We start from the raw sequence: 12,608 nt of genomic DNA, 5'->3' as shown, positions 1-12,608 counted from the left end.
CTTCTTCACACTTTAGTCCTTTAAAAATAGGGGAACTTTTAATTTTATCCTTGCCTTCATGCCTAGGATTCAGATTGATTTTCCGATTAATCATTATAACCTTACTTTAGATTTAGTCCCTTAGCTTTAGACTTTTCGCATTTAGTCCCTAAATTTTTAATTAGGTTTTCCAATTGACATAATTAACTAGGTTAATATTAGAGTCTCTACTTTAGTTTAGATTTCAATCTAGTCCTTTAATTTAGGGAGTAGTCTGAGTTGGCTCTCGCCTAAATGCTCAAGGGACTATCTCGATTATTTGATCCAATAACTGGTTAAAATAAAATAGAATTAATATTAGAGTCTCCATTTCTAGGTTTTGTCCTTTAGGTTCTTTAAATCACATAAATTGACATTGTAGGTTAGGGGAAGCCTTAATTAACTCACCTAGCATACTTAGGTATAATAAAAAGTTCTTTGCTTGCATTTGGATTTAAAATAACAAGGCAATGTTGATTTACCAATAAGTTAACGGTGTATCCTCTGTATTATGCTCAGGGGGTGATCGTGGTAATTCCCGAAGTAGATGAACATCATTTTTAAAAACCTTTATTTTTTAAATCTCGAGGCAATGTCCAGTTATTGGGCGTAATAATTGATCTCACACATTCGTGCTAGGGGTGAATATTATTAACTTTAATAAACGAACACTCTTTTCAATTTGGCATCCCTAATGATTTTTGAATTAAATAAGATCTCGAATTCAAATTTTTCGATTTTAAATATAGGGTAATCGACTAGGTACCAATTTTTTGACGTTGTGGAGGTGTCCTTCCCCATGTGTAACCGGCTCTCGAACTTATTTTCTGGTTTTCGTAGACCCCAAACTTGGGTATTTTGATAAAAAAATGTTTTATTAAATTATTCGGTTTTTATTATGTTTCAATCTCACCTTAAAATGATTGGTGATAACTCCCTACATTTTAGTATTTTTATAAAAGAAAAACTCCATCGTTGCAACTCGTCGGCCTTTTCACCGAGGGGCCCGTTGCGACAAGATTTTTTCCTAGTCTATTGAATCTGAAGAAATTGTCCATGACCTTCATTAAATCCACTCTAATCAATTCCCAGCATTTTTTTAAAAAAACAGAATATTAAAGCCGTCGGGCCCCAATGCTTTGGATTCGTCACAACTCCATATGGCTTCTTTGTTAACTTCTTCCGTTGCCCATATCGGTCGTTTGATTTGTGCATTTCAAGTGGTTTCCGACACGGCTTCAGGAACCAGTGTTATATTATAGTGAATGAACATGATTTTCTCCTGCATTAACCAACAACATTTCATTCACTCAGGCAGATGGATTTGCAGCAGTTGAGAGAGTGGGAGCAGCTAGCAGTCATCGGCTCATCACGGACTTCAAACCGTGTTTAAACTTGTTCGAAAATGGTTAGGGGTTGAGCAGATGGTGAAGAATCACTTGAACACTTCGAAAGTGGTCGATGCTTCTTCAAACTAAATATTTTTAGGTATCAAATATCTGGAATTGATAGATTGTATCTTCGTATCTTTCAAGATCCTGCAAATAAATCCAAAATAAAAATTCAGCGTGCCGATGCCAATTTCTAGTTTATACATTCATACATATTCTTTTCTTGCTTCCAATAAATATGGTATTTGTTTTCATTACTCAACTTGTTGAAGAGATTATATAATTAATGTATATGTTTCTTTCTGCAAATATAACTTCACCGGGCACTTTATAAACACCACATTGCTAACCAGTGGTGGGTATTGAATGGAAAAAACTAAGATCGTCGTATCAATATTTTTATTACAATTTCATTTTAAATTGATGTTTAAAATTTAAAATATTTTAATTATATTTTTAAACTATCAATCGAGTTTTTTTTTTATAAAAAAAACTCATTAAAAAATATGTAGAGTACTATGTCATCGCTTATGGGATTTTTTTACTCAAATGTCATACGAACGAATAATATTTTTTTTATCGTTGTAATACACATTTCAGATTAATTCTCGAAATAATATCCATGTTGTCAAAGCATTTTTTCACGAAAGGCTTGTAGCGTACATACGTAGTAAAAATGTTCTTTTTTTAAGAAGCGGTTTTTTGTTGAGATGACATAACACGTGAAAAGTGTTTTTTTATAGGGAGCATTTTCTAACATCTAAAACTACATCGATTTTACTGTTAGGTTAGTAGTTTCAGATTTTAATTATTATTTTATTAAATTAAAGATTTAAGTTAGAAAAATCTTTAAGATATCTTATTATTCGTATTTTAATCCATAATTTCTAATGTTTTCTTTCCAGAAAAGAATATTATATATAGAATGAATGCATTTAATAGTTGGAGTAGTTAACCTTAAATCTATTATTTAATTTATGCAGCTAATACAATTGTTAATGCAATTGCAGTAGGGGTGATTAAGCGTTTATTGTCAAATGGTTGAAAGTATTTAGAACAAATACTACTTTATATATATTATACATTTTGCATCCCGGAGGGGAGCTATAAATGCCCGTTGGAAGCCTGCATATTTGTCTTGCACAATGTAGAACTTGTTCTTTATCATTCTAATGCCTACAGGGATATAGTACCTCAGAGTAGCGTCATTATTCCTGATGAGGTAGTGAGATGTTAGTGCTTAGTTGAGTTATAATTACGACAACTTTATTGATTGAAAAACTAGATTGGAATCATTATGTTCACCGTCGTTGTCGCATTCGATTGTAGTTAATTCTTATCGCTGCACGTCTCTTGGTTTTTTCGCATTTTCATCCATTCATCATCTGTTGTATCATAGTAGCCATAAAATTAGTTACTTTACTTCACCAAACTATCATTCGAAACCGTTTGCATTAATACTTCTAACTTTGGTTTAATGCTTTGTGAATCACATCAAAATGATATGAAAAGTGTCTAAACTTGTGTTTCAAAAATTTCTAGACCTTGAGCATAGAGATAATTGTAGATCTTTGGAGGTATATAAAGGTCAGACACATATTTTATTCAAGTCTTACCTTTAATTTAAGTTATATAGGTTTAAAGACTATAAGAATTACATAAATAAAAAAGGATTTTAGGCCTTAAAATATTGTTTTGGATAAATTATTTTTATTCATTAAAAATGGTTTAATTATTTTAAAGTACCTTGATGTTGACTTTTTTCTGAAAATGTCACGTGACTATATGATTGATTCACTTATCATGTCGATATTAAACATTAACAATTAGTCTAAGGAGCAAATAGAACACGTTAATTTTTTAAAAAAAATAGAAGTATTGTATTAAAAGATTTGTCAAAGTACAAGTGCATTGATATTATTATCCCGAGACTAATTAATATTGTTTTAATTTACACGTTTATTAAATAAAGTGTAAAGTATATAAATGATCTCTGGTGTTGTTTTGTTGAGTCCCCTGACTATTAAAAGTTACAAAATGATCCCTTGACTTTAAGATGTTTCTTTGTTGAGTTCACTGATTATTAAAAGTTACAAAATGATTGCATAACTATTCATCATGTTCCAAAATTTTCCCTTTTTGTTAAAAAAATTGACGGGAGTCTGAACTGAATGTTAATCTGCTATCTGACATATGATAAAATCTGATCTCAGAATCTCAAACGACTATCATATGTAAGACAGCAAACTAACATCCAGCTCAGTCTGTCATTTTTTTTAATGGAAAAGGAATAATAAATATTCAGGTGACCATGTTGTAACTTTTAATAGTTGAGGGGCTCAACAAAACAACATGCTAGCTATAGTCGATGACCATTTTATAACTTTTAATAGTCGATGTACTCAATAAAGTAATGTCCTATAGTTAGGGGACCATTTGTGTACTCTATCCTTAAATAGATTAGTAGAAGTCTAACTAACTAGATTACAACCTCAATTTAATCAAATGATTCAATTTAGCATCGATGACAAAACAAGAAAAACCGCCAACGTTGTTTTATTTAGTTAAAAGAACATAATTTATATACAATATTCACAAATAGGGCATGCAATTCGTCGTTGAAAACGCGTTTTGCTTTGTTTTTTTCCATCTAAATGGCTTTTTGACGTTTGCGTCACATCCCTCCTCTCCGTCTCCTCTTTAATTTTTTTTTCAAATAAAATCAAAAAGGGGAGAAAAAGAATTGAAAGCTTGAGAGTCAGGGAGGAGAAATTGTTGTTTATTGTTTGGGAAAATGTATCTACGAAGACTGACATTGACCATTATGATACTGATGAATGAATTTAGTTGTGACTTTGGAAACATTATCACTTTGAATGTGAAACATAAATTTGCAGGTCAACAAAGGAACTTAAGTTCTATGAAAGCTCATGACATGCGTCGCCTTGCTAGATTTTTCTCTACTGTTGACATTGATATCCCTCTAGGTGGTGACGGTCACCCCAGTGGAGCTGGGTTTGTTTGTTTTCTTTTTTTCAATTATATACATTAGAGATTTATATCACGGTCGCAGTTGTATTCTTGTTGTGTTGTGTTCAGCAGGATTGCAAACATAGAGGGTATTAGGAGCCCCTCCCAAAATTTTAGTTTATAGCATTTAGGTCCTTATATGTTTAAATTTAAGTAAAATTGAACTTTTGTCCTCAAAATTTTAGATTAAATACATAATAAGTCTTTATTATTTTGAAATTAAATATCATGTCCCTTCCATATTTGATCCTAGCTCCATCTTGGATGCTATGATGTTTATCGCGATCATGCAATCAGAACAAACCTACATGGTAGGTGGGAGAGGCAATTGTCCCTCCTAAATTTTGATGGCTTATTGTTTTCGGGTCATTAATATTTTTAAAATAATTACAATTAAGTCTTTACCCCTCTTTATATTTACTGGTTTAATTTATTTTTTTGACTCTTTCAGTTTTAAAATGAAATTTCGTCTTGACTTCTAATTTTTCTGGTTTAATTGCTCATCTAGACTCTTCAATTTTAAAACTAGTGAAATTAAATCACAACTCATTTAAATTTTGGGTAAAGTGCACAAATAGTCCTCTAACTATAGGATGTTGCTTTGTTGAATCTCCCGACTATCAAAAGTTACAAAATGGTCTATCGACTATAGGATGTTGCTTTGTTGAGTCTTCAAAGTATTGAAAGTTATAAAATGGTTACCTGACTATTTATTATGTTCCAAATTCATCATTTTCTTTTAAAAAATTGACGGTGGTGTGGGTTGAATGTAAATATGTTGTCTGAGGTATGATAAAATATTATCTGATAATCTCAAATGACTATCATATCATAGATAGCAGATTAACATTCAGCTCAGACTGTCGTCAATTTTTTAATGAAAAAGGATGAGCTCGAAACATATATAATGAATAGTCGGGTGACCATTTTGTAACTTTTAATAGTCGAGAGACTCAACAAAGCAACGTCCTATAATTTTTAATGGCTAGAGAACTCAATAAAACAGTGTCCTATAGTCGGGGTGTACTTTACCCTTGAATTTTATGGTTTATTTCATTTTAAAGATCCTATTTATTTCAAGTTAGACAACTTGGCCGGTCATAATTTAATCTTGACTCCATCCCTACATGCAATAACATTTTCGAACGATACCGATACTATCATATAACTAAACCACTATTTAAATCCTTGATTTTCATTGTACTTGTGTTTTATATATGTTATATTTCAAGGGATTCTTTACTAAATGGATTTTATGAAGAACATTGTTTTTTTTTCTTGAATTAATGGGGGTGGTGGTAACTAAAATTTAAAATATTTTGCAGGCTTTATTTTGCAAAATTGGTGATAGGAAATCCGGCAGAAGAATATCATGTGCAAGTTGACACTGGAAGTGACATTCTATGGTTGAATTGTGTTGGCTGTGACAAGTGCCCCAAAGAGAGTAGCCTTGGTGTACGTTCCTTTCAAGTATTAGTCTATTGGGTAAACTACACATTTAGTACATAAACTATTACTTTTATTCCATTTCGGTACCTAATTTTTTTCTTCAAAATTATACCTAACGTTTAGTTTGAGTTTCATTTGATACCCTACCATTAAACACTTAACAGTGATGTTGATGTGCACTATAAGGTAATACCACATTATCATTAAAAAATTAAGATTGTCACCTCAGTAGTTCGATTTGTTTAAAAACGGAGTATCAAATTGAAACCTAAATGAAACGTTAGGTATTTAAAAAAAATAAAATTTAGGTACTAAAACAATTAGTTTAGATACTAAACGTGTAGTTTACTCTAATATTTTTTTGACAAACATTTTTGGTTGAGAAATTAACAATTGGGAATGCAGATAGAACAAAAACTATATGATCCAAAAAAGTCATCAAGTTCAAAATTGGTTTATTGTGGAGATGAATTCTGCTCAGCGGCACATGATGGGAAACTGGAAAATTGTAAGAATGATAGACAGTGTGAATACTACATTGTTTATGGTGATGGCACCGGAAATGGTGGATACTTCGTCAGGGACACCATTCAGCTTCAACAAGTCACTGGGAACCTTCAAACTGCCCCTACAAATGGGACTATCGTTTTCGGGTTGGTTTTTTTTAATAATTTAAAATGATTATAAGTTAATAACTGTTCAGAATCATTTTCGAGTTAATATATACCATAATAGGTGCGGTTCCAAGCGATCCGGGGACTTAAGTACATCAAGTGAAGCAGTTAATGGAATCATTGGATTCGGACAAGCAAATTCATCTGTGATTTCACAGTTAGCTGCAGATGGAAAAGTGAAAAACAAATTTGCACATTGTTTGGATAATGTGGATGGAGGTGGAATCTTTGCAATTGGTGAAGTCATTGCACCACATATAAATAAAACTCGTATGATTCGTAAACAGTAAGTCCTGTTATATTTTTATTTTATTCTAATCACATGTCGTTAAAGAATTAACAGTTATACTTATATGATATTTTTTAATTGTTATTTTTTTTAAAAACTGAAGTATACTTTTATGAAAAAATTCTTAGGTCGCATTACAAAATTACAACGAAGGCAGTAGAAATTGGAGACACCATAATAGAACTTGAAACAAGTTTTTTCGGAAGTGCTGATGAAAATGCAGCAATAATTGATAGTGGCACAACCTTATCATATCTTCCCACTAAAATTCATACACAAGTAGTCGAAAAGGCAAGTATTGCTCATAAATTTACTTTAATTTTTTTAAATAGTACGAGGTTGACAACGCAAACTCACCCTATAAAGACAACTGTTTGAATTTAAAATTTCTAGAAAGAATAACTCTTTCTTTAACCACTGAGACCACTCAATTGATTCGGTTTACTTTAACTTTTAGACTATCTATTAGTAATCACATTGTTTTCTCCGTCAACTAGATTACCTCCGGAAAGTCATTGGAAATGGAAAAAGTAAGCAACCAATTTTCTTGCTTCAAGTATGAGAAAAAGTAAGACATTCCCATTAATACTCTTAATTTTTTTAATAAAAATAATAATGCTTTTAATAGTTTTACTACCATCTTATATGATTTTTTTTATGTTGTTGCAGTGTTGACGATGAATTTCCGGTCATAAAGTTCCATTTTAAAGGTTCTTTCGTCTTAACCGTTTATCCACATGATTATCTATTCAAATATCGTGTAAGTAAATTTATGATAACCCTATTAAAAGTAGATAATTTATTTCTTTTGTAGGGTTTGCATTAAGATATAATTTTCGTTTTGTTAGGATGATATGCGGTGTATCGGCTGGCAGGATAATGGATCCAAAGAGGATGAAGAAGATATAATTATTTTGGGAGGTATGTTTGTCTATACAATATATGTTAGGAATTTATAAACCGAAAAATAATCAAAGCAAAATTAACATAAAATAAGACATGCGCCAGAGATAATATTTAACTTGGTTTAACTTTATTTATCTCTAGATATGATAAGAATAATAATTCACTATAAATTAGGATATCACGGATGATATACATATATATAATATCACATGTATCTTAAAATATGATATCTATACTAAAATCTGGAGTATCCCAAATCACTCTTTTAATATCATTATAAAACTTATCTATGCAACATAAACCCTAAAAATTAAGAAATCACAAAAGGATTAATCTTTCTAGAATAATTACATCTCATAATTCTAAGAACTAAATGAACTTAATCACCAAATAATATTTAACCAATAGAATTACAACAAAATCTAATTTAATTATCAATTATAATTTAGACCAAAATCTAACGCTGTATATTTACAACTCAGAGAAAAAAAATTTTGTGATTTTTTTTTTTCAAATGCAGATTTTGTGCTTTCAAATAAGTTGGTTATATATGATATCGAAAACCAGACTATTGGATGGACGGAATACAATTGTGAGTATCCTGTTTGCTGACTTTTTTGTCTACATTATGTTAACATTGTTTTTAAGTTGCTAATTATAATGGTTAATCACAGGCTCTTCATTCGTGAAGGTGAAGGATGAAAAGGCAGGGACAGAGTACATGGTTGGTCCCCATATTGTTAGTTCAGCATCAAGTTTTACTGTGCAAGCAATTCTAATATTACTGTCCATATTTATTTATTTGATGCACTTTCCCATAGCTTAAGTATTTTTGGAACCATGTAATATAAACTTTTTTTCCATTTACTATTTACTATCAATTCAATGTAAATTCCTTTGTTGCAATATTAGTCGTATGTATTCTTATTTTATTGGTATAAAGTCCCCCCCCAAAACAATACTTCATTTTTTTTGGTTATAAGATAAAAGAAATTATTTGAATTTGAGAAGATTTATATTTGTCCTTGCCTCCTCAATCATGTTACGAGCTCAGTGTCACACAAGTAACTTTACTATGCTACATGCATCTATTAAATGTGTATGCTAACAAGTATAGTCATCAGACAATGAAATACACCAAGCATATATCATAACGAAGCATTGTACACATTGGAAACATCAAGTATAGTGACATTGCCATCGAATAACTAAAGTGTCTTAGCACTTGTACAAAAGTGCCTCAACATTGATACGAAAGTGCAATAGTGTTGATACTAAAGTGCCTTAGCACTATTGAGAATATATTTGGATGTCTAACAATGTATTTATTAGATGATTGTTATACATTCGAGTAACTCGAGGTCCTCATCATTTCTCGAGTATCAAGCAAGGGAATAAGTCTTATGTATGTTTCTTTTTTGACGTTATCATGATTATCACACAAAATTATAAATTTTTTCTTTCAAGTTTATTTAGAGTAATTATGATGGTTCTAACTCCCTTCTCAAGTTCTTAACCAAAATTAGGTTATATGACCAATTCAAAATGATGGCATTGGTATTAACCCATTCAGTATCGATATCAACCCACTAGTATCGGTACCCACCCTTAGTACCGATACCATAATTTGCTACTAGAATCTGAAGAGACCTTTGTGTTGAAAACATTTTGATGTTTCGATATAACAAATTAAGTTAAATGAATTTTAAGATTTTACAAAATATTTTCTAAGTATATTCGATATTATTATTCAAATATCAAAATATTACTCCAAGTCTTTCAAAGTTCAATTTCAATCCTTACTAAAGTGTAAAGTTGTGTTTTATACTTAAAATATTTTTGAAACAATTTTCACAAAGTATTTCGAACCAAAAACGAGCCAAAAATCAAAATTTTGAAGGGATGCATCGATGCACTCATAGATGCATCGATACACTCACATTTCGAATACATTTCCATGCATCGATGCACTTCCATGCATCGATGCACTCAGGGTTTTATGAAAACATCGAATGCATTTTATGCATCGAGGCACAGACCATGCATCGATACACTCATGCTTGTTTGAAACATCAAATGCATTTTATGCATCGATGCACCCTTAGTGCACCGATGCACTAAGTGTTCCAAGGGTCGAAATATTTGAAATTTACACTTGATGCATCGATGCACCTTGACTATGAATCGATGCACACACACTCCCAACTGATTTTATTAATTGTTTTCACACTTAAACGACTCTATTGACTCCACTAATCATTCAGAATCAATTGAAGGAGTATTTAAACAAGCTTTGGAGCCATTGATCAATAACAAGAAACAACAATCAACAAGAATCAAGAGAGAATCAAAGAGAAAGCATCAAATTCATTGTTTGAGCATTTTAAGTCTATTTTTCATTCAATATTCATTTTTCTTTCAATAACACTACTTGTACTCAATTGTATTCATTCTTGAGTGTTCCTTCTTTGTTCTATAATTGTGCAAACAGATTTTCCTCATGAGGTTTATTCATTAAGTTTGCAAATTTGTAATCTTCTCTTTGAGAAAGAGTGTTCTCAAGAATAGTGGTATATTCTTGAGGGAGTTGTAAGGTTATCTCTTTGGCCTCAAAAGAAAGAACTAATTAGTGAATTTTTTGGAAAATCCTTAGTGTGGATAGCTAAGGTAGTGGACGTAGACTTTGGTTGAGAAAGTCGAACCACTCTAAATCGCTGTGAAATTACCTTCAATTTTCTGCAAAAGCTTCCACCAAAATTTTAATTGTCAATTTACCCCCCTTTTGGCCTATTTCATCAATCGATTAACTGAAAAATTGGTACCATAGCCTCACTCATTTGAAGTTTAATCACCTCTTGAGTCGATTCGGGAAGACTTACATAAATATTCAAGTCATCAATGGTCGACGCTTCAAACTCCGACTTCATTCTCGATTCAATGCCCGTCAACAAGCCTCATTTCTTCAATGGAGCTAATTATGCTTATTGGAAGAATAGGATGATGTATTTCATTCAAGCAAGTGACATGGGAGCATGGAATATTATAGAAGATGGATACATCAAACCTTCCACCCATCCAAGATTGTGGAGTGAAGAGAGACAAGAATGTTCCAGCTCAACTCCAAAGCCATCCATATTATCTTTTGTGCTCTTGGACCGGATGAATACAAAAGAGTTTCATCTTGTATAACTACCAAGGAGATATGGGACAAACTACAAGTCACTCATTAAGGCATAAACGAGGTAAAAGAATCTAAAATTAGTCTTCTAACTCATAGCTATGAAAATTTGCGGATGAAACCGGATGAAGATGTCAAAGATATGACGGATATATTCTCCACAATTGTCAATAGTCTCAAATCATATGGAGAAATCATTCTAAATGACAAGCTTGTAAGGAAATTAGTTTACTCTCTTCCAAAAGCTTGGAAATCAAAGAAGACAGCGATCATCGAGGCTAATAACTTAAAATCCTTGACTCTTGATGAGCTTATTGGATCTCTCCTCACGCATGAAATGATGCTTAAAGAAGAGGTAGACCTCGAGAAAAGAGATGAGCCAAAGAAGAAGACGAAGAAGAAGAAGAACGTGGGAGTTGCTCTCAAATCAACAAAGGATGAGAGTGATTCGGATGAAGATGACGATGATGAGGAAATGGCATTGTTTTCCAAATGGTTCAGAAAATTAATGAGGCCAAACCGAGGAAGAAAATTCAAACGAAATGAAGGCTTCAAGAATGAACCAAAAGAGAAGGACCCGATCATTTGCTATGAATGCAAAAAATCGGGCCATGTCAAATATGATTACCCATACAATTGAAGAGAAAGGGTCAATCAAAGAATAAGCACAAGGCTCACGTAGCTACATGAAGTGATGAAGAAGGTTCTGATGAAGGGGAACAAGAAGTAGCAAACTTGTGCTTGATGACATTCGAAGAAGATTCTCAGGAATATAATGGGTTGGCTTCGGATTATGAGAAATTATTTTTAAAGTATAAAAATGATATTTCGAAATTGAAAAATAAAAATAATCTAATATCCAAGACCAACAATGATCTTGAAAGTAAAATAAATAATTTGCAAATCAAACTAGAAGAGTTTGAAAAGAAAAATTTTGATTTGCATAATTTACTTTCAAAGGTCAATGATGATCATCAAAAGAAAATTGATGATCTTAAAGCTTCTTTTTGATAAAGTTGGAACAAAACGTTTTGAAAAAGGAGAAAATTCAAAATCCAACTTTGTTAGAAAACGTTTTAAAAACTACAATCATAGAGGTCCCCGAAGAACCTCTAATGGAAACATCGTTAGAAGTATATGGGTTCCTAAAGAACTCATTACTAATAAAGATAAGGATATCCTACACAAATGGATACCTAAGGGGACTAGAATTTTGGAGACTAATGAATATGGACCCAAAAGAATTTGAGTCCCAAAAATAAAAAATTAATCTATGTTTGTAGGAAAAGGAGCATTGCTAGAAGGCACGAGAAACAAATTCAAACTCATGGTACCTTGATAGTGGATGCTCAAGACACATGGCCGGAGAAAAAAGCTGGTTCATAGAGCTCAACGCAGAAAATGGAGGAGAGGTGACTTTTGGTGATAACTCAAAAGGTCACATTGAATGTATATGCACTATAGGTAATACCTCTTCCATACAAATTAATAATGTTTTATATGTGAATGGATTAAATCATAATCTATTGAGTATTAGTCAATTGTACGATAAGGGATTCAATGTCATGTTTGATATTAATGGTTGTAAAGTCATTGACATTGCATCTAATCGGATTATGTTTGTTGGTCATAGGATAGGAAACATTTACATGGTGCATTTAGATTCTATAGAT

The 12,608-nt window shown here is 31.8% G+C and overlaps 1 protein-coding gene across 1 annotated transcript; it reads left to right on the top strand.

Annotated features, from left to right (window-relative positions):
- The first annotated feature begins 4,242 nt into the window (after window positions 1–4,242).
- LOC120178978 (aspartic proteinase 39-like) lies at window positions 4,243–8,583 on the top strand. Its single transcript, XM_039184722.1, has 10 exons — window positions 4,243–4,424; window positions 5,765–5,898; window positions 6,298–6,541; window positions 6,624–6,848; window positions 6,980–7,142; window positions 7,349–7,419; window positions 7,521–7,611; window positions 7,700–7,772; window positions 8,278–8,349; window positions 8,432–8,583. The coding sequence occupies exons 1-10, from the start codon at window positions 4,243–4,245 to the stop codon at window positions 8,581–8,583; spliced, it is 1,407 nt and encodes a 468-aa protein (XP_039040653.1).
- Window positions 8,584–12,608: the final 4,025 nt, after the last annotated feature.

The sequence above is a fragment of the Hibiscus syriacus genome, unplaced genomic scaffold, assembly GCF_006381635.1.
Source record: "Hibiscus syriacus cultivar Baekdansim isolate YM2019G1 unplaced genomic scaffold, ASM638163v2 tig00003518_pilon, whole genome shotgun sequence".
Classification (NCBI taxonomy): domain Eukaryota; kingdom Viridiplantae; phylum Streptophyta; class Magnoliopsida; order Malvales; family Malvaceae; genus Hibiscus; species Hibiscus syriacus.
This window is presented reverse-complemented; position numbering and strand designations above follow the sequence as displayed.